This window comes from Cnephaeus nilssonii (genome assembly GCF_951640355.1).
Source record: "Cnephaeus nilssonii genome assembly, chromosome: 14".
Taxonomy (NCBI): domain Eukaryota; kingdom Metazoa; phylum Chordata; class Mammalia; order Chiroptera; family Vespertilionidae; genus Cnephaeus; species Cnephaeus nilssonii.
This window is the reverse complement of record NC_137085.1, coordinates 30,332,973-30,358,226: the sequence shown is the minus strand read 5'-3', so window position 1 is coordinate 30,358,226 and position 25,254 is coordinate 30,332,973. Positions and strand designations below refer to the sequence as shown.

General features: G+C 41.8%; 1 protein-coding gene and 2 pseudogenes across 4 annotated transcripts in view; 2 read left to right on the top strand and 1 right to left on the bottom strand.

The window, feature by feature from the left end:
* LOC307110670 (eukaryotic translation initiation factor 1-like) lies at positions 1–1,117 on the bottom strand (annotated as a pseudogene). The gene has a single exon. The product of its transcript is annotated as a eukaryotic translation initiation factor 1-like (transcript).
* A 3,351-nt stretch (positions 1,118–4,468) lies between these two features.
* The window catches only part of UBE2R2 (ubiquitin conjugating enzyme E2 R2), an 84,351-nt gene continuing 63,565 nt past the window's right edge, over positions 4,469–25,254 (top strand). Inside the window, exon 1 of one of the 2 annotated variants that reach the window (XM_079789710.1) lies at positions 4,469–5,286. In XM_079789710.1, the coding sequence (XP_079645836.1) occupies positions 5,110–5,286 (177 nt within the window). In that variant the 5' untranslated portion in view covers positions 4,469–5,109. Of the gene's footprint in view, positions 5,287–9,848; positions 12,088–25,254 lie in introns of those variants that run through there. The other variant, XM_079789711.1, reaches the window with a different exon arrangement.
* LOC307110570 (large ribosomal subunit protein eL31-like) lies at positions 18,248–24,463 on the top strand (annotated as a pseudogene). The gene has a single exon. The product of its transcript is annotated as a large ribosomal subunit protein eL31-like (transcript).

Here is a 25,254-nt window from a genome sequence, read left to right as displayed (position 1 = left end):
TTATGGTGTTTGGACAACAATGAGCTAGGATGTGTCTGGTCAAAAAGACCTTGGTGGCAAGCCAGAAGTCCTTACACCGCACTGGAGGGATGGTGGCAGGCTGCTCTAAGCTACATCCACCTGGTCAGGTGTAGATCTTTGGCCTCGGAAGGCTCCCTCTAGTGGTACACATGCCGCTGCTGCCTTACCCCTCTCCTCTCAGCTTCACCGAAAGGCTGTTCAGGCGGTGACATTCTCTGAGGGAAGGGAACTCTGGTGAGGAGCTTTGGCCAGACATGGGCTTGGCTGAAACATCACAGTATTGCTCTGTTTCAGGCTGGACACTGCCAGGCGCCCACTGCTTGACCTCTGTTTAAATGAGGGACTTCAAGACTAGACAGCATGGCTCTTTTCAGTTTATTGCATGAAGGGGTAGTCCAAGTTAAAAGCAGACCCCAAATGGTTACATTATACAAGCTGTGAGGTTTTTAAACTCGTGACAAGGGACAGAAGGGAAATTCTACTCATTGCAAAAGAAATCCTCACTTAAGCTTCTGTGAGCCAAAAGCACTTAAAACCCATGGACCTTCAGCTGGTCGTCCTTAGCCAGTCCGGTCTCGACCAGGAACTGGCATATGTTCTTGCGCTGGTCACCCTGCAGCTGAATTACTTCTCCACATTCTGGATGCTCAATTACAGTACCATTGCAGGCAAATTTCTTCTTAAAGGCCTTCACTAGTTCTTTTATCGTAATCATCAGCGATCCCTTGGACGGTAGTAAGGGTCTTCCTGCCGTTTCTCCGTTGAATTCTTATATGGATAGAATCCTCAGTGCCAGCGGGAAGGAGATCATCACCCTTACCTGCATCAGCAAAGGGGTCGGAAGAGTGGAGGTTCTGGATAGCGGACATACAATACGATTCCTTTTCCTCAGTGGAAACGGCCTGCGGAAGGCTGCGGCGGGAGAAGGTGGGCAGGAGGGACGGAGCGTCGGGAAGCGAGGGGGGCTCAAGGGGGAGGTTGCTGAGTTCTCAGCAGCGGATCAGTCACTGGGTGACATATGAAGTTATGAAGCTTGTTGTCAATACAACAAAATAGCGTACATATCAAATTGCATATACATCAACATACGTGTAACCCCATCTATTGAAAAAAATCCGCATTATTAACCGGTGCACCTAGTATATATATATTTTTAAATATATATATTTTTTATTTCAGAGAGGAAGGGAGAGGGATAGAAACATCAAGGATGAGAGAGAATCATTGATTGGCTGCCTCCTGCACACGCCCTTCTGGGGGTCGAGCCTGCAACCCTGGGGCATGTGCCCTGACTGGGAATCAAACAGTGACCTCCTGGTTCATAGGTCAAGGCTTAACCACTGAACCACGCCAGCTGGGGCAGCCATTCATTCTTTTGACAAATCTTTTTGAGTACCTATTGTTTGCCAAACATTGTAGGAGATTGTATATGGTTATGAGCAAGACCTGTCGTCCTTATAGAATTTATATAACCTTGAGCACCTACTATGTGTCTGAGAGATCCTTTTAGACATGGAAGTTGAGGCTGGGGTTCAATTTGTGATCTGTTGTTGTAGTCAATTTTTTAAAAAATTTATTTTATTGATTTTTTTACAGAGAGGAAGAGAGAGAGATAGAAACAGCGAGAGAGAAACATTGATCAGCTGCTTCCTGCACACCCCCTACTGGAGATGTGCCCGCAACCAAGGTACATGCCCTTGACCGGAATTGAACCTGGGACCCTTCAGTCCGCAGGCCAATGCTCTATCCACCGAGCCAAACTGGTTAGGCTGTTGTTGTAGTCAATTAATGATTGTCTTCCTACCCTTGGTTCTGAGCCCATGAGAACAATTACCTAGGGTCTGCTTTGTGTCAGATAGTGTGCTGGTTGCTGAGGATCCAGGGATGAATAACACAGTTTCAACCTATTAATAAACAATGTCTTACCAGCTAGGATTAAAGACATGAGGCAAGTTCTGTGGAATTTTAGTTCCTGCCTGAGAATGGAGAACCTCAAGTACACAACTCATTAACACACTGGGCTGTGGGCCTCTCAGACAGGTGTATGTTTATTAGTCATCCAGCTTACAGCCATGGCTACTATGATATTTAGCATGAGTTTGTGCGTTAATCTGAGTAGCTTCTGGTCTGGATGCCAGGTGTGTTTTCCAGCGAATTACTAAGGATCTACTATCTTCTGGGTCAGGGTGGGGCTATGATGAGTTTATGTGGGTGCAATGCTTTGAAGATGAACTTTCTGCCTATGTGTCTCCTCATAGTCTTGTTATTAAAGGTGTCAACATCATCTCCCACGTTTCCAGGTCAGCAATCTTCTTGTCCCTGAATTGAGTGGTGGAGGAGAGGAAGCCAGAACCAGTCATGCACCATCAATTTGGGAGGAGTGGCTGCATTGACTCCAACACCCCCTCCTCTGAAGTGAGCTCCAATTCCAGTGGAGTTTGGCCTCCAGGCCTACAGAGTAGAGTTAGGAGCTAGGGAATGATTCTTTAAAATACTGAGACATCTCTGAGAAAAAAATAAAAATAATAAAGAAGCTCCTTTACTGTGGATTGTGCACAGTGACTTTCTTCTACAGAGTCCAATATCGCCCTAACCGGTTTGGCTCAGTAGATAGAGCTTCGGACTAAAGGGTCCCAGGTTCGATTCTGGTTACGGGCATGTACCTTGGTTGTGGGCACATCCCCAGAAGGGAGTGTGCAGGAGACAGCCGATCGATGTTTCTCTCTCATTGATGTTTCTAACTCTCTATCCCTCTCCCTTCCTCTGTAAAAAATCAATATATTAAAAAATAAAATAAAACAAAGAGTACAATATCAACACTGATAAATCATGTTGATATTATGTGCCTTTGATATGAGGCAATGAAAATATCATTTTACCTCTGTGATCTCCCCTTCCCCCCCTATCCCAAAGCCACATAACCCGTTTAATCATGAGAAAAACATCATATATCCTAACTGAGGGACATTCTATGACATACTTGACTAGTATGCGTCAAAACTGTCAAAGTCATAAAAAAACAAGTAAAGTCTTAGAAACTGTCACAGTCAAGAGGAATCTAACAAAACATGAAAACTAAATATAGTGTGGTGTCCAGGATGAGATCTTGAAACAGAAAAAGGACATTAGATAAAAACTAAGAAAACATGAGAAAAGACTTTAGTTAATAACATCAATATTGATTAATTGTAATACATGTATTATACTAAAGTAAGCTGTTAATTATAGGGGAAATTGGGTGCCCATGGAAAAATATGGGAACTCTCAATACTATCTCAACTTTTCTATAATCTAAAACTGTTGTAAAAAGAAACCTATTAAATAATGGAGGGGGTTGTATCCAGAATACAGCTAGCTATGCCTTTACATTATTTTTTCTTTCTTTAAAGTTCCTATTTATGGATCATTTACCATGCACCAGTCATTGCACTAAACTTTGTATATACATGATCTCATTTAATCTTTACAATTCTTATGTTAGGTATAATTAAGCCTCTTTTACAGAAGCTGATGAAAAAGAAAGAGGTAATATAATGTAAATGGTGGAGCCAGTGTTGGAACCAAGGACCTTTCTGATCCCCAAATTCTAAGTGTTTGGCACTCTCACAGTATCCTGGCTTTTCAGGAAGTGTTATCATAGCACATGCCTTCTTGAGAGAAAAGAGTATTCTATCTAAATCATGGGGAATTACTTTCAACCTAAAGATTTAAAAAAATCACAGGGATTGAAGACTCTCTAGATCTCACTTCAGTCATGATTATTTAAAAAAGTCTCTCGGTTCCAGGTCGGACCTTCAAGCTGAAAGGATCTGTAGGGTGTCCAAGTTCACCCACAGTACTTCATGTTACAAATGGGTAAACTGAGGAACACCCAGAGCACTTGCCCCAAATCACACAGAGGAGCAGGGACCCAGGTTCAATTTCCTTAGTCCTCTATTGCCCACAGCTTCCTCTTTGTAGTTTAGGGAAGTAGGAGCTGGCCCATCTGCCTTCCCCACTTCTCGATAGAAACTGTCCCCACTCAACCCCACAACTGTTTGGCACACTGCCCCCCAAGTACACACTGGGGTGAGGGACGAGCCTGCAGAGAACCAGGTCTCCTGCGAGGAAGGCTAAGGATACACACAGGGGGAGGGCGCCCGGGGCTCCAGGACCGGAGGTTCCTTCCTCGGCGCGCCTTGGGAACCAGGGTGTCGAGCCGCACCACCCACATTTTGGAGCCAAGCGCACCCCCCGAGGCCACCCTCGGCCCCACAGCCGCTTGCTCTTTAAGGGCGGGGGACAGGCGCGGGCGTCACAAAGCGCCGCCACCACGCCGGGCGGCCGAGAGGAGGCGGGGAAGTGGGAGGAGGAGGAGGACGGCGACCCGGAGGGCGGAGGAGGGAGGGGCGCGCGCACGCGCGTCCGGTCGCCACTCGCCGAGAGCCTCCCCCCTCCCGGCGCGCGCCCCTCCTCCCTCTCTCCCTCCCTCCTTCTTCTCGGCTCCGTCGCTCCCGCGGCGCGAGGCGCTCTCTCTCCTCCTCCTCCTCCTCCGCCGCCGCCGCCGCCCCTCCCCCCCGCCGCCGCCGCCGCCGCGAGACCCCCGCGCGCCGCGCTCCCCCCGCCCTTCGGCCCCGCGCGCCCTCCGGCCCGGCGGCCCCGGCGGCCCCAGAGAAGAACGAGAGGGCGAGCGAGCGCGGCGTTCCCGGGCCGGCCTGGCCCCCTCTCCTCACCATCGCCGGCCCTCCGCCGCCTTTCTCCGCTTCCACCTTTTCTCCTCTCCCCCCAAGTTGAGGCCCCCTCGGGGGGGGGGGGAGGACCGGGACCGGGACCGGGACCGGGAGTGAATTCCCCTAACTCCTTCAACCTCTCCCCGCACCTGGCCCCAGGGTGAGGAGAAGGGCCCGGCCCGGCCCGCGTCGTGTGTGAGGAGCACCCGGGCCGGCCCACGGGCCGTCTTGGGCCTGGTCCGGCCCGCCGGGCGTGTGAAGACCGGGGCCCGGTGCGGCCCGGCCCGAGGGCGAGCCGAGGGGAGGGGCCTGGTCCGGCCCGGCCGGTGCGTGAGGACTGGGGCCCCGGCCCGGCGCCGCCGCCGCCGCCGCCGCCGCGATGGCCCAGCAGCAGATGACCAGCTCGCAGAAGGCCCTGATGCTGGAGCTGAAATCCCTGCAGGAGGAGCCGGTGGAGGGCTTCCGGATCACCCTGGTGGATGAGTCCGACCTCTACAACTGGGAGGTTGCCATCTTCGGACCCCCCAACACCCTCTACGAAGGAGGCTACTTCAAGGTACTGCCAACCCTTCCCCAGACTGGGCTTCCCCCGCGGAGCCCTCCACTCCCCGCCGCTTTCGGCTGTTTTCGGGGCCCGGAGGGAGCGTGCGGCCGAGCGGAGGGGGCCCCTCACCTCGGCAGCCCCCTCCCCCCACCGGTGGAGGCAGGAAGGCCTTGCTCACCCAGTGCCTTTTCTTTGTCCTGGGGGTGGGGGCGGGAGGCCAGGCTGCACCGGGAAATGGGAGAGCCGCTCGGGCTCGGACGGTGACGACCCGGGGAGGAGGAGGGCTGCCTTTGTTTTGGTTTGTTTCTTCAGCTGAGGGGGTAAAGGGGGGCGGGGGGGAAGGTGGTTTGTCTTGCCCCTCTCGTCCTCCCATCAGAACCATCCTCGCGCCGGCTGGAACTGCCCCAGAGGGCAGCGTGACCTGCACTGAGTGGATTGGACCTTTCTTTTTTGGGGGGTGGGAGTGGGGGAGGGGTACCAGCCTGTCACTCCCGGGGCAGCCTGGTGACCTGACCTTTTGAGGGTGTGATGGGCTTCTGCGGAGTGTAGTTCCAACTTGGCATTCCGGTGGGCGGCAGTGAAGAAGGGGAGCCCAGGGGTGGTAAACAAGGGTCGCTGCTCTTTTCCTCTCGCCTGGATCCCCTGGCAGGAACTTGAATTTAGCCCCCTTTTGTCCTCATTCTCTGTTTACTTCTGTGGTTGTTTCAAAATGCCCTTTGTCCTCACCCTGCCCCCAACTTTACAGGCTTTTTTTTGGTTGTTGTTGTTTTGTTCCTACATGTAGACATACTCGCAGAGGGCGGAACTTAATGTAGGGAGATGGCGAGTTTCCCACTCCAGGGAGACGAAATGGAAACCTTTTGCTCAGGTGGCTAACTCTAGCACATGGGTGGTCTCACGGGTTAAAAGTGTCATCTCAGGTGAGACGGTTTCATTTGAGTAGATAGTGACCCATACACATTGTTTCCATTGTTTTCTGTGACTTGACATTCTTGAATCCGCTGTTTTGTTGTTGTTTTTTTAATTTCGTGGTAGATAACTTGGAAATACTGAGGTGGTTTTTCTATTTTGTTTAATTTCTTACCATTTTTGAAGGGACGGATCATAAATTGAAGGTTGAACATTTTAAATGGTGGGTACAGAGATCGAGGGAAATGAGTGTTTAGGAATGAGTGTTTAGTTTTTTTAATTTCCAAAATTAAGTAAAATAGAGCAGTGAGTCAATCGTTTGTTTTGAAGGGAGGTGCTATCTTGGCAAAAGTTTTAAATGAGTATCTTAAGTCATGTAGTTAATGTGTATTTTTAGGACTACCCAATTACTTTTGTTTTTTACCCTTATAAAGTGGAAGACTCAGATTCAGGCTTGAAATTGGGTCAACTTTGTAGAAAAATGTGGATAATCGATAGGGGACTGTTTAATATTCATGCCTGTGATAGTTACCGAATACCCAATAAAAGCACACTTTTAGAATACTCTGTAAAAGCAGTACCCTTACCAACTGTTTATCTTTTGTGGTCACCACACTATACTTTTTCAGATGCAAACATTTAAAATCACTAAATATACAAGTTATTAATTGAGGAATATTCTCTTGTCCAGTATACATTTCACTTATAGATACTGGAAAAATTAGTTGCATAAAATGGAATTTATATAACTTCTAGCAGAGCATTATTTAACAAATTTTACTGGCCAAATTTAGTGGAGTAAAGTTTATTTCCAAAAAAGAATTGTTTCCCAAAAAGTATCATTGATAGTCAAGGTAAATGTGCACTAGTTAGAATAATCTCACTCCAATGGAATTTATTAAAAAAATTAAATGTTTTCGAATTGTAATATTTTTGCTTAAGTAACTGTGAAAGGAGTGTAGAGAGCTCTCTCAGTTTGGATTAGGTAGTATATAAAGAGGATTTCCTGTAGCATACACTGATTTAAATTAAATGGTTTTTAATTTTAGTCTTATTTAAAAAGAATGGTTTAATCTCCAGTTTTGTTGTGTTAGATTTCTTTATCTTTGTGTGTTTTTACCTTTTACATAAAAATGTGTGAAAATTCTTAAAGAGATTTTATGTTTTAGTCTTGTGTGAGAATTTTGTTCAATTTCATTTTCTTCCACTTTTTTCCTTATTGTATGGCCTTTTATCCCAAAATCCTTCACTGGAAACAGGCATATTTATGGTGATGAGCAGTTAACACTAGTGATAAGTTTTAAACCATTGTTTTTTATTTCATTGCTTTTGTCTTAAAACAAGGCTTTTAGTGTGTTCCATTACAGCTGCAGTTAAAAGTTGGCACAGTCTGGCTGGTGTGGCTCAATGGTTGAGAGTCGACCTATGAACCAGGAGGTCATGGTTCCATTCTTGTCAGGGCACATGTGGTGTTGCGGGCTCGATCCCCAGTGTGGGGTGTACAGGAGGCAGCTGATCAGTGATTCTCATTATTGATGTTTTTATCTCTCTCTCCCTCTCCCTTTTTCTCTGAAATCAATAAAAATATATTTGAAAAAGAAAAGGTTGGCACATAACTTTTCCTACCACTATTCTCTCATATCAAATTAATAGTCCTTCAACATTTAGTATAATTTATTTTCAAGTTAAACACTTTTCTCTATTTTGCATAATAGTTCTTGAAGACAGTGGGATTGTCAATGATTCTTTTTAAAAATTTTAAATTTTATTTATTTATTTTAGAGAGAGAGAGGAGGGGGGAGAGAAAGAGAAAAAGAGAAAGAAACCGATTTGTTGTTTTACTGATTTATGATTCTTGTATGTGACCTGATGGGGGTTCAAGCCTTGTGACCTTGGCATATTGGGACCTACCCGGTCCCTGTCAGTCACTCTTTAAATTTTTTTCATAATGTAACTCCTTTAACTTTTTCATATTAGTAGGCTTTCTAATTGATCTTTTTCACCATGAAATAGTTGGCTCCAGTCTGTTTTAACGAGGGCATCTGTTGTGCTAGAGACTTGTGAGACCTGTATTTCACAATTTTTTGATTCATCCTGCTATTATTATTATTATTTTTTGAAATATCTTGAATCAGTGTGATTCTTAGCTTTGGGGGGGCGTATAGGCAGAGGTAGTTTCTTGTGTCTTTTTTCAGCTTCTTTTTTTAAATTGATTTCAGAGCGGGTGAGAGAGAGAAACATCAGTGAGAGAGAATCATTGATCGGCTGCCTCCTGCAAGCTCCTAACTGGGGATTGAGCCTGCAACCGGGGCATGTGCCCAGACCAGGAATGGAACCGTGACTTCCTGATTCATAGGTCAGTGCTCAACCATTGAGCCACACCTGCCTGGTGGTAATTCTCACTCGAGGATATTTTTCCATTGATTTTTAGAGAGAGTGGAATGGAGGGGGAGAGACAGAGAAACATTGATGCGTATGAGAGAGACATATCCGTTGGTTGCTTCCCGAATATGCCCAACCAGGGCTGGGATCCAGTCTGCAACCTAGGTACGTGCCCTTGACTGGAATCGAACCTGGGACCCTTCAGTCTGCAGGCCAGTGCTCTTATCCACTGAACCAAACCGGGCAATACTAACTTTTCAAAAAAACGTCTGGTAGTGATCTTAACTTAGTGTGGCTGCTTTGGTCTAGAATCTCCTTGGAGCTCCTGCATTAATTATCTAAAAGCATGATAACAGTGAGTCTAGAGATCATAAAGTGAGAGTGCCTCTTCATAATATGTGTAACATAAAGGTTTAAATGAAACATAAAGTATAAAGTATATTGCCCAGCATGGCTCAGTGGTTGAGTGTCAACCAGGAAGAGGTCAGGGCACATGCCAGGGTTGCGAGCTCAATCCCATGTGGGGCGAGCAGGAGGCAGCCGATCAATAATTCTCTGTCATCATTGATGTTTCTATCTTTCTCTTCCTCTTCCTTCCGCTCTGAAATCAATAATATATATATATATATATATATATATATATATATATATATACACACACACATATATATGTATATGTGTATATATATATGTGCGTGTGTATATATATATATATATATATATATATATCTCCTACCTAATAATAGACCAATATGCAAATTGACCGCACCTTCGCTATACCAAGCCACACCCACCAGTCACACCCACCAGCCAATCAGGACGAGTATGCAAATTACCCCAACAAATATGGAGGCTAATTTGCCTATCAAGACAGCTTAGAAAGAAGCCAAGAGATGCTGAAGGGAGCAAAGCTGCGGAGAAGCAAGCAAGCCGGGGTGGGGGTGGGGGGGGGAGACACGACAAGGGAGGAGTGGAGGCGGGGCAGGGTAGAGTGCAGCAAGAAACCCTATTGCAGGATTTTTCCTGCAACGGGAACGCTAGTATGTATATATATATATATATATATATATACACACATAAAGTACATATATATATATATAAAGTGTGTATGTGTGTATATATATGTGTGTGTGTGTGTGTGTGTATGTGTGTATTTATTTATTTATTTATTTATTTATTTATTTATTTATTTATTTCAGAGGCCTCTTGCACACACTGGGGATCGAGCTCACATCCCTGGTGTGTGCCCTGACTGGAAATTGAACCATGACCTCCTGGTTCATAGGTCAACACTTAACCACTGAGCCACGCCGGTTAGGCAAAAAATATATCTTTTAAAAAATAAAGTACAGCAGTGAACTTTTTGTAGTTTTGATTTCTTTCAGTAATCTGTTTGAGGGTATAAAATATAGGTGTGTTCCATTTTTACAACACTCTACAAACTGATAACTTAGAAAGTATTTGTTATATCCTGAAAGTTTTCCTTAATAGGAGCTATTTTATTTTATTTTATTTTTTTATTGATTTCAGAGAGGAAGGGAGAGGGAGAGAGATAGAGAAACATCAATGATGAGAGAGAATCATTGATTGGCTGCCTCCTGCACGCCCCCTACTGGGGATGAAGCCCGCAACCCGGGCATGTGCCCTTGACCAGAATTGAACCCTGGACTCTTCAGTCTGCAGGCCGATGCTCTGTTCACTGAGCAAAACTGGCTAGGGCAATAGGAGCTTCTTTATCATATTTAACAATGATTTATTTTAAAGAAACTCGTCAATAATTTTTTAAAATAAAGAGTTGCATAATTTTCATTTGTTCTAGAGAATGTTTTCTGCACTCCCCCCCCCAAAAAAGTACACCCCAAAACTGCAAAGTTAATATTTGGCGTGGTGATGTCCTTCAGATTATATGACTCTAATTTTATGACTCTAATTCTTTTTTAAAAATATATTTTTATTTCAAAGAGGAAGGGAGAGGGAGAGAGATAGAAACATCAGATTGGCTGCCTCCTGCACACCCCACATTGGGGATCGAGTCCGCAACCTGGGCGTGTGCCCTGACTGGGAATTGAACCCTGACCTCCTGATTCATATGTCGATACTCACCACTGAGCTACACCAGCCATGCTGACTCTGTTATTCTTAATATGTAGTTGAAACAGTTCTTTTAAGGAAGTGATTTTTAGTCTTTCTGGTATATGGATCCTTTTGTGAAATTGAAGTTTCTCTGGAAAAAACAGACACATGTAAACTAGTTTCTATGCATTTTCAGAGGCTTAACTGATAAGTTAAGAATCCCTTTTTTAGGGGATTTGATAGGTAACTAAAAACAATTGTAAAATTATAAAAGTAATGCTATTTTTAAAACAATTGTATGATGAGTAAGTTAAAATTTCTTTTTAAATTTTTCTTCAGTCACTTTGAGAATACCTCTTAGGGCTTTTACCTTTTCTGGAAGTTGAAATGGTCTTAAGGCAACATTGTAAATTGAAACATAGTTAATGTCCAATGATTTTTTTGGGCACTAAATGTAATTTTAGTGTTGTTCCCCTCCCCCCAGGGCAAATATAGCACCTCAGTATTTTATAGATGATGCTTTTACAGTATTAACTTGATTATAAGATGCATATTTGTCTAGTTTTTAATTTCTCTGAAATTGGGTTGTATCTTAGAAGCCACGAAGTCATACAGTTGCCATCAGTCTGGTGGCACTTGTGACCTAATTGTGAGAGAACACTGCATTGAAATCAATTATTATTGATTTTAGAGAGGGAGGAATGGAGAGGGAGAAATAGACACATCGATGAGAGTGAAATATCACTGATGGGCTGCCTCCCTGCATGCCCCCTACTGGGATTGAGCCTGCAACCTGGGCATGTACCCTTGACTGGAATCGAACCTGGGACCCTTCGGTCTACAGGCCGATGCTTTATCTACCAAGCCAAACCAGCTAGGGCTCATTTTTCTTATTGATTTAAAAATATATATATTTTATTGATTTTTTACAGAGAGGAAGGGAGAGGGATAGAGAGTTAGAAACATCGATGAGAGAAACATCGATCAGCTGCCTCCTGCACACTCCCCACTGGGGATGTGCCCGCAACCAAGGTACATGCCCTTGACCGGAATCGAACCCGGGACCCTTGAGTCTGCAGGCTGACGCTCCATCCACTGAGCCAAACAGATTAGGGCTTTCTTATTGATTTTAAAGGGAGAGAGAGAGAGAAAGAGATAGAGATAGAGAGAGAGAGAGAGAGAGAGAGAGAGAGAGAGAGAGAGATCCATGCATCATTCGTAGATTTCTTCTTATATGTGCCCTGACCAAAAACAGGATTGAACCCAAAAGCTTGGTGCATCCTGAGGATGTTCCAACCAACTAAGTGACCTGGCCAAGACTTCTGATAATTTTTACAAATGTATATTTTATTGATTTTTTACAGAGAGGAAGGGAGAGGGATAGAGAGTTAGAAACATCGATCATCTGCCTCCTGCACACCCCCTACTGGGGATGTGCCTGCAACCAAGGTACATGCCCTTGACTGGAATCGAACCTGGGACCCTTCAGTCCGTAGGCCGACGCTCTATCCACTGAGCCAAACCAGTTAAGGCTGATAATTTTTTATGCTTAAATGTGATAATAAGGATTCTTATAATATTTTTTTAATAAGAGAAAGTTTGTTTAGAAAGTCACAGAGATAGAAGAAATGGGCTCAGGAAACAAGTTACAGAGGCAAAAGAAGGGTTGTAGCTTAGGAGAGAGAGGAAAAGGTAATATGCCTTCTCTCTCCTAAGTGGGGAATAGGAGGGGTATAGGAAAGGTGAGGGTTTGCTCTTGAGAGGGAGAACGCCAATAAGGATTATTCTTGAACAAAGGATTTGGGCCTTAATACTTTCTTTGCAGCATGTTAATTCCTGTTTCATAGATTTGTGTTAGTAAACAGTATTTATTTATTTTTAAAATATATTTTATTGATTTCAGAGCTGAAGGGGGAGAGAGAAAAGCATCAATGATGAGAGAGAATCATTGATCTGCTGCCTCCTGCATGCCCCACACTGGGGATTGAGCCTGCCAACCTGGGCTTGTGTCCTGACCAGAATTGAACCATGACCTAATGGTTCATAGGTTGACGCTCAACCACTGAGCCATGCTGGCTGAGCTAGATTGTTTTAACCTTTTGCACTCGGATGTCGAATGTGACGGTTATTGAATGTATCAATAATTTGAAATATAAAAAAATCCAAATAAATAAGTTTGTATGAAAAGAAACTCCAGTTTTTTATTCTACTGCCGCGCTTTGTAAAATCTGAGGTATTTAAAAAATTAAATCCCGAGTAGAATAAAGGAATCGAGAAAAAAGCAAGCGAGTGCAAAGGGTTAAAGTAAATCTCAGATAACATATCCTTTCATCCCTAAATGCTGAAGTGCCTAAAAGATAAGGACTTTAGTCTTACACTTGCTAAATAAACACTAACTCATATTATCTAACTAAGGGCTCAGTGCACGAATTCGTGCACCTTGAAAGGAACTGTGGGCTGGGAGGCTACCGTTGGCCCATCCTCTGTGCCCCTGCCCGGCCCCTCCCCACCACGGCCCCTGGTCCCTGTCTGCCGGCACCCCCCGCCAAGCAATTGGGGCCAGTGCCAGCAGCAGTGTGAGTGTCAGTGGCTGCTGTCCCAATCGCCCCTCAAAAGCAGGGGGAGGTGGAAAAGCCCTCAGGGGCAATCAGGGCTGGCAGCGGGTGCAAGCAGGGCCATCGCCGGCACAGGCACGGCGCCGGCCCTGATCTCCCCTCAGGACGGGGAGGTGGAGAAGCCCTGAGGGGCGATTGGGGCTGGCATCCGCTGCTCACACCCACTGACGGCACCAAGTGATCAGGGCTGGTGCCGGGCGCCGGCAGTGGGTGCGAGTGGTGGCTCTGGTGCCAGCAGCAGTGAATGTAAGTGGGGGCTGGCACCAGCAGCAGGTGCAAGCGTTGGGCAGGCCTGGGTGTGCGGGAGCAAAGAATTTTCAGTAACCACCAGAGGCTTGCCCTGATGGCAGCAACCAGTGCCCCGCCTTGGTCTGGCACCTCCACACCCCCCCCCCCCCCCCCCCCCCCGTGGTCAGCGCACATCATAGTGACCAGTTGTTTGGTTGTTCCGCCGTTTGGTCTATTTGCATATTAGCCTTTTATTATATAGATAGGATACCCCATCAGTGTTTAGATCTACAGTTGTCTCATAGATATAGTTTTAGTTTGAATCAGGATCCAAAATGAGGTTCACAATTGCATTTAGTTGATAAGCCTCTAGAGTCTTCCTCTTTTTTTTTTAACGTATTTTATTTATTTTTAATATATTTTATTGATTTTTTACAGAGAGGAAGGGAGAGGGATAGAGAGTTAGAAACATCGATGAGAGAGAAACATCGATCAGCTGCCTCCTGCACACCTCCTACTGGGGATGTGCCCGCAACCAAGGTACATGCCCTTGACTGGAATCGAACCTGGGACCCTTCAGTCCGCAGGCCGATGCTCTAGCCATTGAGCCACACTGGTTAGGGCACGTATTTTTTTTTCTTTGTTGATTAAGGTATTACATATGTGTCTTTATCCCCCCTTTGTCCCCCCACCCCTCCACTCATGCCCTCACCCCCTTGTTGTCTGTGTCCATTGTTTAGGTTGAGACTTTCTTTATTGATAGATTTCCCTTTCTCCTTTTTAAAACAATTTAAAAAACCCAGCTTTATTGAAATATAATTCACACATCATATAATCCACCCATTTAAATGTACAATTCAGAGCTTTATAGTACATTCACAGAGTTGTACAACCATCATCACAGTCTATTTTAGAACATTTGTATCACCCCAAAAAGAAACTCCATACTCATTAGCAGTCACTCCCCATATCTCCCGAAGCCTGGGCAACCAGTCTACTATCTGTGACTATAGCTTTGCCTATTCTATAAATGTATAGATTTATATTTCATATAAGTGGATTCACATACTAGATAGTTTTATGTTACTGGCTTTCATTTAGCATAATAATTTCAAATTGATATATGTTGTGGCATGTATTTTTATTAAATAATGTTCCATTGTATGGACATTTGGGTTTTCCATTATTATAAATAATAATGGTGTGAACATTTGTGTGCAAGTTTCAGTGTGGGTATGTTTTCATTTCTCTTGGGTATTTACCTAGGAATAGAATTACTGGGTCATATGACAACACTTGAGGAACTGCCAGACTGTTCCAAGGTGGCTGTACCATTTTACATTCCTACTAGCAGTGTATGATGGCTCTAATTTCTTTTCATTTTCACCAACACTTGTTTACTCTTTTAAAAAATTTTTACTGTTGGCATTTGAATCTATTTAACTACTTGACTGTTGTCTTCAGTTTTAAGGAATTTACTATTGGACTGGTTATAATTATATTTTATTACAAACTAAAGGATATTATTATAGTACTAAAAGTAATGGAAAGTAACTCTATTTCTAACACTGGAGGTTACCAATGGAAAGTTCTGGCCCCAAACTTTTAGTTACCTATTTTCCCACATTATTTCTTTGCTGCTTTAATTCTTATATAATTTTATTTATTGATTGATTTTAGAGAGAGAGATAGGAAGGAGGGAACAACATCCATTTGTTGTTTCACTTATGTATGCATTCATTGGTTGGTTGTTGTACGTGTCCTGACCAAGAATTAAAGCCGCAACCTTGGCGTTTCAGAGGATGCTTGAACGAACTAAGCCAGCCAGGGTTCTGTTTTAATTCTTTTTTTTTTTTTTAGTATTTTAGAGAGAGAGAGACACATCCATGCTTCTCTTTCTCTGTTTCTCCCCATCCCTTCCACTCTCTTTAAAAATCAATGGAAAGAATGTTCTTGGATAAGGATTAACAACAACAAAAAGTTTCTGAAACTATGAAGAAAAAGTCACCTGTAATGATACTATTCAGAAATAATTTAAAAAATATTTTTGCTTCTGAAATTGCTATATTTTATCTAAAATATTAGATACTGTGTATTTATGTGTATATTTAAATGTATTTTTATTGATTTCAGAGAGAGGGAGGGAGGGGGGAGAGAGAGAGAGGGAGGGAGGGAGGGAGGGAGGGAGGGAGGGAGAGAGAGAGAGGAGGAGAGGGAGAGAGAAACATTAGTGATGAGAGAGAATCATCCATCCACTGCCTCCTGCACACCCCCCCACTGGGGATCAAGCCCACAACCCGGGCATGTGCCCTGGGACCTGAATTGAACTGTGACCTCCTGGTTCATAGGTCAACGCTCAGCCAGCTAGGTTGCGTATTCATTTTAAAAAACAACATATTTTGAACACTTCCCCAGCTATCATTTAATCTTTTCTCTTTTGTTGGACTTGGAGATTCAATGTAGAATTGAACACATTTTCATATATATATTTGTGTATTTTTCACATAAGTTTCTGGTCCTGGACATATTGGATGAAGAGTTATGAGTACCTATATAACATATTTAGAGAAGATATTATGAACTTGTTTTGACAAAGCACAGCAGTAAAAATGCTAATTTTTCTGGAGGAGAAGGAAACCACAAAAGAGGTGGCTACTATGGCCATGTTTTTTTTGTGTTTTGTTTTTGTGTTTTGTTTTGTCCCCCCCCCACCCCTTTCCTCCCTCCCCTGGCCGTGGTTTTTAAAAATTGTATATGGAAAGTTAAAGGAACTAGGATAACCAAAACAATTTTGAAAAAGGATGAGAAAGTTGGAAGACTCACATATGTAATTTTAATATGTATTGTAAAGCTATACTAATCAGGACAATGTGGTGGCCCTCGCTGGTTTGGCTCAGTGAATAGAGCGTTGACCTGCAGACTGAAGGGTCCTGGGTTTGATTCCGGTCAAGGGCACATGCCCGGGTTGCGGGCTCAGTCCCAGTAGGGGGCGTGCAGGAGGCAGCCGATCAGTGATTCTCTTTCATTATTGATGTATCTATCTCTCCCTCTCCCTTCCTCTCTGAAATCAATAATAAAAAAAAATAATAATAATAATAAAAATATATATATATATATAAATAATGGAAAACCCAAATGTCCATACAATGGAACATTATTTAATAAAAATACATGCCACAACATATATCAATTTGAAATTATATATATATATATATATAAAAAGACGGTGTGGTAGTGTATTGGCTAAAGGAACGGAATAGAGAGCCAGAAATAGACTTACACAAATATAATCAACCAGTTTTTGTTTTGTTTTTTACAAAGGTGCAAACAAAAATCAGTGGAGAAAAGACAGTCTTTTCAACATGTGGTGTTGAGATACTGTGCATCCATATGTAAAGAAGTGAGCCTCAATTTGTAACATCATGTATAAAAATTAATTGAAAATAGGTCATAAACCTAAATATAAAACATAAAATAGTAAAAACCCTAGAAGAAAGCATTGGAAAAAGTCTTCTTGACCTTGGGTTTGGCAAAAAGCTCTTAGATATACAGCACCAAAAACATGATCTATGAAAGAAAAAATTTGGGGTGAACTTCATCAAAATTTAAAACTTTTTTTTTCAAATATATATATTTTTATTGATTTCAGAGAGAAAGGGAGAGGGAGAGAGAGATAGAAACATCAGTGACGAGAGAGAATCATTGATTGGCTGCCTCCTGCACACCTCCCTACTGGGGATCGAGCCTGCAACCGGGCATGTGCCCTTTACCAGAATCAAACCCGGGACCCTCAGGCCAACGCTCTATCCACTGAGCCAAACCAGCCAGGGCAAAAATGTAATACTTTTTATGTGATGGTCACAGTCAAAATTATTAAAAGACAAACCATAAACTGGGAGAATATATTTGTATTGAGAAAGGACCTGGCTGCAGAATTTATGAAGAACTTAAAAAAAAATACAAAAAAACCCGCAACCCAAACCAATTTATAAAATGGGTGAAAGATTTGAACAGGCATTTCACTAAAGAAGATATTTGGATGGCATAAAAGCACATGTGAAGATAAAGATGCTCATTAATCATTAGGAAAATGCAAAGTAAAGCCACAGTGAAGTACCGTTTACATAACCTTTTAGAATGGCTAAAATAAAATATTATACTGATAGTACTGAGTGTTGGTGAGGATGAGGATTAACTGGAACCCTCATATACATATGTCTGGTGAGAATGCAGTTTATTACAAAGTTAAATATACAATTACCATATGCTTCAATAATGCCACTTCAAAGAATTTGTCATAGAGCAATTCAAGCTTGTGTAAATACTAAGTTTACACAAAAGTGTGAATGCAAATATTTATAGCAGCACTATTCATAATTGTCCAAACTGGAAACAACCCAAATGTCCGTCAGTGAATGAATGTATAAGCAAACTGATATCTCTATATTACCGAGTGCTATCTATAATAATAAAAGCGTAATATGCTAATTAGACTGGACGTCCTTCCGGACGAAGCCGAGGCAGCCGTGGCAGAGGCAGCCACCGCGGTGGTGGGGGCCAAGCCCCTTGCACGAATTTCGTGCATCGGGCCTCTAGTTCAGCAATAAAAGGGAACCAACTGTTAATACATCAGTAACATGGATGAATATCAGAGGCATTATGGCAGTCTCATAAGATTCCATTCTGAATGAGTCCATTTAGCTAACTTTCTGGAAAGACAAAACTGTAAATACAAAGAACTAGAGCAGTCATTTCCTGGGGTTTGGGGTAGAGGGAGAGTTTGACTACACAGGGCAGTGTGAGGGAATTCTTTGGGGGTGTTGGGATTGTTTTGTATTTATGGTGGTGGTTACAAGAATCTGTGTACATGCTAAACTTATAAAAGTGTACACCAAGCCCTGGCCGGTGTTAGTCAGTGGTTAGAGATTTGAACTGCGCACAAAGGGTCCCAGGTTTGACTCCCTGTCAAGGGTACATGCCTGGGTTGCAGGTTCGATCCCCGGCCTTGGTTGGGGTGCATGTGAGAGGCAATAAATCGATGTGTCTTTTCTCTCTACCCCCTCCACTCTCTAAAAATCAGTGGAAAAAATACCCTCAGGTGAAGATTAACAACAAAAAGTGTACACCACAAATGTGAATATTGCCCAGCTAGTGTGTCTTAGTGGTTCAGCATCCACCTGTGAACCAGGAGGTCGCGGTTCAATTCTCAGTTAGGGGACCTGCCCAGGTAGCAGGCTTGATCCCCAGTGTGCGGTGTGCAGGAGGCAGCTGATCAATGATTCTCTCTCATCAGTGATGTTTCTACTTCTTATTCCCCCTCTCCCTTCTTTTCTGAAAAGAGTAAAAATATATTTTAAAAAAGGAAAGTGAACATTTTGCTATCTAAATTTAAAAAGTAAGAAAAAGCAGATTTAATAAAGTTTTAGTTGTCAGTTATGCTCCAATAAAGCTGAAAAAATAAGATAAAAAATTTTAAAAGGAAAAAGATTCTTGTTAAAGCAGAATGGCTTTGTTATATTTTCTGAGTACTACTTAGATGCACCTATTTCTTTTTTTTTCTTTTTTTTCATGTATAGGGCGTAATGTCACAGGAAAGTCATAGTATCCTGCCTCCTGTGAAGAATAAGCCCAAGTTGCTGTTGGATGTGTTATTCACAGATAGATGCACCTATTTCTGAGGTTGAATGAACTAATAAGCAAAAGGGAGTTCACTGTCGTGGACTTTAAAAAGAAGCTACTTGCCTATGGCTGGTTTGGCTCAGTGCTTAGCGTGACAGCCGAGAACTTGAGGGTCGCGGATTCGATTCTGGTCAAGGGTGTGTACCTCAGTTGCAGGCTTGATTCCTGCCCCAGTCGGGGTACAAGTGGGAGACAACCAATTGATGTGTTTTACATCAATGTTTCTCTCTCTGCCTCTCTCTCTCTTCCTTCCACTTTATAAAAAAAAAAAAAAATCAATGGAAAAAAATATCCTCTGGTGAGGATTAAAAATAATAATAATAATGCACTGGCTGGTTTGGCTCAGTGGATAGAGCGTCAGCCTGTAGACTCAAAGGTCCCGGGTTTGATTCCAGTCAAGGGCACATGCTCGGGTTGCAGGCTCAGTCCCCAAGGACGATCAATATTTCTCTCCCTCTTCCTTTCCGTTCCTCTCTGAAATCAATAAAAATATATTTTAAAAAAGAAGAAAAAAAAACAAAAGAAGTTACTTATGCCGCTCTTTCTTTCCAACTTGGGGGGGCATAATGGCTCCCGCAAAGAAGGGTGGTGAAAAGGGCTCTTGTGCCATCAAGGAGGTGTGTCCAGAGAATACACCATCAACATCCATAAGCGCATTCATGAAGTGAGTTTCAAGAAATGTGCCCCTCAGGCACTCAAAATCTGGAAACTTGCCACAAAGGAGATGGGAACTCCATATGTACACATTGACATCAGGCTGAATAAACAAAGTTTCTCTGGGCTAAAGGAGTAAGGGATGTCCCATACCGTATCCAGGTACGGTTGTCCAGAAAACGAAATGAGGATGAAGAGTCACTAAACAAGCTCTATATGTTGGTCACCTATGTACCTGTCACCACTTTCAAAACTCTACAAACAGTTAATGTGGATGAGAACTAACTGCTGATTGTTGAATAAAGTTATAAAACTGCCAAAGGAAATAAAAGAAGCTACTTATTATGTATAGGCTATTGTTAGGGTCTTCATCCATTTAACCATATGTCCTGTATTTATATCTCCTACTGCTCTCTGCCAGAATCAATGTTATGAATATCATGAAGAGATGAAATTTTATTATATCCTTGGTTTGTCAATTAAAAGGAAAAGATTTCTAAGATTTTAAACATAATGTTTAGCTAACTAGAAGACATACAGAGGATACAGTGCTGAGTTGTGTGTTGTTTTCTGTGTGTCCTGAGTTTTTATTCATGCTTTTAAAATGTCTTGCAGTCTAACCATATCTAAAAACCAGGGTTAGTTTTTCGTATTGGAAGAGACCTTAGTGATCATCTAATTTTTCAAATAAAGACATTAAGGTCTAGGAAAGGAAATGACTAGTTCAAAGTTACAAGGGAATTTGTTAGAGAGCTAGCTATACAACTCAAGTCTAATTTATTTTCTCCCCTGATTGTGTAACCTGCTTCAGTGCCTACAGCTATGGGTAGAGACCAGGTGATGGTTGAAGGTCACAGTTTGCTCTGTCATGAGCACTATGAGAATCCAGGGGGACGGGCCTGCCATAAATCCAAATCCATGTGTTCAGTCTTCTTAATATCCATTTCATTAAATCAGTGTATAATAATCACTAATAAATTATTTCATACTCTTTGGTTGAACTTTAAATTCTGTCCTACTTTAAGAATTCAAATCTACAGAAACATAATATATGCATTTAAATTAATTTTAAGGTACAGTTATGAATTTTGTTAAATATGTCATCATATTCAGATTTTTTTGGAAGAAAAAGCAATTGGAAAAAATAACAGGCAATTTTCATACCATACATGTGAGAACAAAAATATTCTTTCCCTCCCAAAGAATGTAGAAAATGGCTCTAAAGATTATCTAAAAGTTATAACTAGTGTAGTATTGCAAATCCTCATTATTTTGAATTCTATTAATTTGAAATTTGTGGCAGTTTCTAACAAGAGCTCAACAGTTCCCTTACAATAAAAATGTTATTTAATAGAAGATTATGAGACTGAGAAGTAGTTAAACTATTATTATATGGATCATTTTTCAAATATTTTTGATGACATAGCTTTTATAATTATAGTAATATACATAACATTTGTCACTTGAACCATTTTCAGTGCACAATTCAGTGACATTAAGTATATTTACAATGCTATGTAACCATCACCACTGTCTGTTTCCTGAACTTTTTCATTATCCCGAAGTGGAACTCTGTATTAATTAACTCCTCAATTCCCCCTCCCTTGCTAACTTCTATTCAATTTTCTGTCTTTATGAATTTACCTAGTCTTGATACCTCATATAAGTGAAATCGTGTCCAGCTTCTTTCACTTGTTAAGTTTTCAGGGTTTATCTGTGTTGTAGTATGTATCAGAATCTCATTCCTTTTTTAATGGCTGAAAATAATAAAAAATCACATTTTGTTAACCCATTCATCTGTTGGTGGAACTTGGGTTGTTTCCACCTTTTGGCTGTTGTGAATAATGCTGTTCTCTCTTGGATGCTGCAAGTGTTTAAAAGAAATTACCCATGCTCCCATTTCTGAGAGTATTATCTTCTTTCTTTCTTTTTTTTTAAATATACTTTATTGATTTTTACAGAGGGCAAGGGAGAGGGATAGAAACATCGCTGAGAGAGAAACATCAATCAGCTGTCTCCTGCATGCCCCCTATTGGGGATTGAGGCTGCAACCAAGGTACGTGCCCTTGACCGGAAATTGAACCTGGAACCCTTCTTCAGTTCACAGGCCAATGCTCTATCCACTGAGCCAAGCCAGTTAGGGCCTTTCTTTCCTTCCTTCCTTCCTTCCTTCCTTCCTTCCTTCCTTCCTTCCTTCCTTCCTTCCTTCCTTCCTTCCTTCCTTCCTTCCTTCCTTCCTTCCCTCCCTCCCTCCCTCCCTCCCTCCCTCCCTCCCTCCCTCCCTCCCTTCCTTTTTGAAGAGGGTGATGCAGAGTGAACTAGAGGCCATTTAGGTCTCTTTTTTTCCATATATATATATTATTTATTTATTTCAGAGATGAAGGGAGGGAGAGAGAAACATCAATGAAGTGAGAGAATCATTGATCGGCTGCCTCATGCATACCCCACACTGGGGATCAAGCTCGCAACCCAGGCTTGTGCCCTGGCTGGGAATTGAGCCATGACCTCCTGGTTCATAGGTTGATGCTTAACCACTGAGCAACACTAGCCAGACTAAAAATTTTTTTTAAATTCAGAAAGAGGAAGGGAGAGGGAAAGAGAAACATCAATGATGAGAATCATTGATCGGCTTTCTCCTGCACACCACCTATTGGGGATCCAGCCCGCAACACCATATGTGCCCTGACAGAGAATGGAACAATGATCTCCTGGTTCATGGGTTGATACTTAACCACTGAGTCACACCGGCCAGGCTGTTTTGCTTTATTTTATGAGTAAAATGCTATTATGTTCCAAAGATACATAATAGTAAGTTCTTTATTAGTCAAAAAAGGGTACTTTAAAATTTATTGTTATGTTTCTGTGCCTTTTCTCCTTTACCACCAATCATCATCTTCCCATGAAACACACACACACCTATAAAATTATAACCAAGCCCTAGCTGGTTTGGCTCAGTGGATAGAGCGTCAGCCTGCTGACTGAAGGGTCCAGGGTTCAATTCCAGTCAAGGGCACATGCCCGGGTTGGGGGCTCGATCCCCAGTAGGGGGCTTGCAGGAGACAGCCAGTCAATGATTCTCTTTCATCATTGATGTTTCTATCTCTTCCTCTCCCTTCCTCTCTGAAATCAATAGAAATATATTTTAAAAAATTATAACCAAAACTTTTCTTTAAGCTTGGGAATTTTTGTGTTAATAGCTTTTATGATTTTATTCCAATGATTTTTGTATATGATGCTTTTAGTAAGTAGTTGATAGTTTTGAATTTTGTTCAGACAAGGAAATTACTTCATAGCATATTTAAAATATTTCTGAGTCAGTAATTTCCATAGTAAGTGGGAACATTAGTAGAAGGTATTGTTAAGCTTAGTATTTAAGCTTCTTAGGTAATGCTTTTACTACTTAGAGAAGGATTTAGGACCTAAGTAAACCATCAATATGTTCTTTCTCATATATAATTGAAACTATCAATATTAACTTCAGAAATATAGAGAACATTTACTTTAAACTTTGTCATTTTAAAAAATGCTTTCATCAACAAATGTTTATTATGTTTACTATGTGTCAAACACGTTGTAAGTGCTAAGGATATAGTGAAGAAAACACAAAAAATCCTACTTCATGGAACTTACATTGTAATGGGAGAGACAATTAATAAAAAGTATATGGCATCTGCCGAAACCAGTTTAGCTCAGTGGATAGAGCGTCAGCCTACGGACTGAAGGGTCCCAGGTTCGATTCCGGTCAAGGGCACGTACCTTGGTTGCGGGCACATCCCCAGTAGGAGGTGTGCAGGAGGCAGCTGATCGATGTTTCTCTCTCATCGATGTTTCTAACTCTCTATCCCTCTCCCTTCCTCTCTGTAAAAAAATCAATAAAAAAAAATTTTTTTTTAAAAAAGTATATGGCATCATAGAAAGCGGTGAGTGCTAAGTGGTGAAGCAGTAAGTAGTAGGGTCTGAAGTTGGGAAGAGGGTATTAAAATTGTGTGTGTGTGTGTGAGTGACATTTTAGATATCTCTGAAGAAAAGTGGCTTTCAGCATAAAATCATAAGGAAGGGATGGAGCTAACTATGAGGATCCATGGAATAGCATTTTACTTGGAAAGCTAGAGCTTTATCATATGCCCTCCTGAGTTAATGAAGTAGAAGGCAGTGAGTAAAAGTTAGATTTTGTTATCTGTTTTAAGTGCTTGCAGTTAGATTTTTAAAGGACTGTTTAGTGCAGCTAATTTAGTGCAGTTTGGGTTTTTATGGGTTATGATTTTAGAGTTTACAAGCTTGCCACTTTTGATAATTATCAGTGGAGTTAGAGAATAGGCATTATGTATTTTAGTGATCTTTTAGTTCTACTGTGATAAACCTCATTCTTAATGTTAATTAACAGAGAGACAGTAATATATCATGGTTTAAAATAGGGGCTCTGTCCTGGCTGGTGTGACTTAGTTGGTTAGAGCATGGTCCCATACACCAAAAGGTCTCGGGTTCAATTCCCAGTCAGGGCATGTACCCAGGTTGCAGGTTTAATCCCCAGTCGGGGTTCGTGCAGGAGGCGGCCAATTGATGTTTCTCATGTCAGTGTTTCTTTCTCTCCCTCTCCCTTTCTCTCTAAAAATCAATAAAAACATATCCTCAGGTGAGAATTATAAATAGGCTCTGGAGTCAGACAGCTAGGTCCCAGTTCAGGCTTTATAAATGTGATCTTGGACAAATGATTTAGCTTTAGTTTCTTCTGTAAAATGGGGGGCGGGGGGCGGCGGGGCGGGGGGAATATGGCATCTACCTTGTCAGACATACTTTGAGGATTAAATATGTTAATACATGTAAAAGTACTTAGACTGTGCTTGCTTTGTATAAAGCACTCAGTAAATGTTAGTTGCTATTAGTGTTAGCAACACTGTTTTGAGTAGTATTTTTCATGTTATAAGTAATATACTTGCAGGATAAATAATATAGAACATTAGATTAACAGTTTTATATGCCCACTACCCTACAAACCCTTCCCTTATCCCTGGTCTTATTTCCCAAAGGTTTTTAAAAAATTTTATTTTATAAATTATTTTTTGAGTTGTGATAAAACATAACAAAATTTCCCATTATAACCATTTTAAGTGTATCGTTCAGTATTTAATGCCATTAACTTTTGTAGTACTTTAAAAAGTACTTTTTTATCTTTTTTTAAAAAGATAAAAGTTATCTTTTTTTCTATGAAAAATTATCATGTAAAATGTTATTTACTTCTCTTCTTATGTATATCCTCCCAATTTTATAATAATTGCTTAAACTTCTAAATTTCTTTTTAAAAAATATGTTTTTTATTGATTTCAGAGAGGAAGGGAGTGGAAGAGAGAGAAATATCAATGGTGAGAGAGAATTGTTGATCCGCTGCCTCCTGCACACCCCCTACTGGGGATTGAGCTCGCAACCCAGGCATATGCCTTTG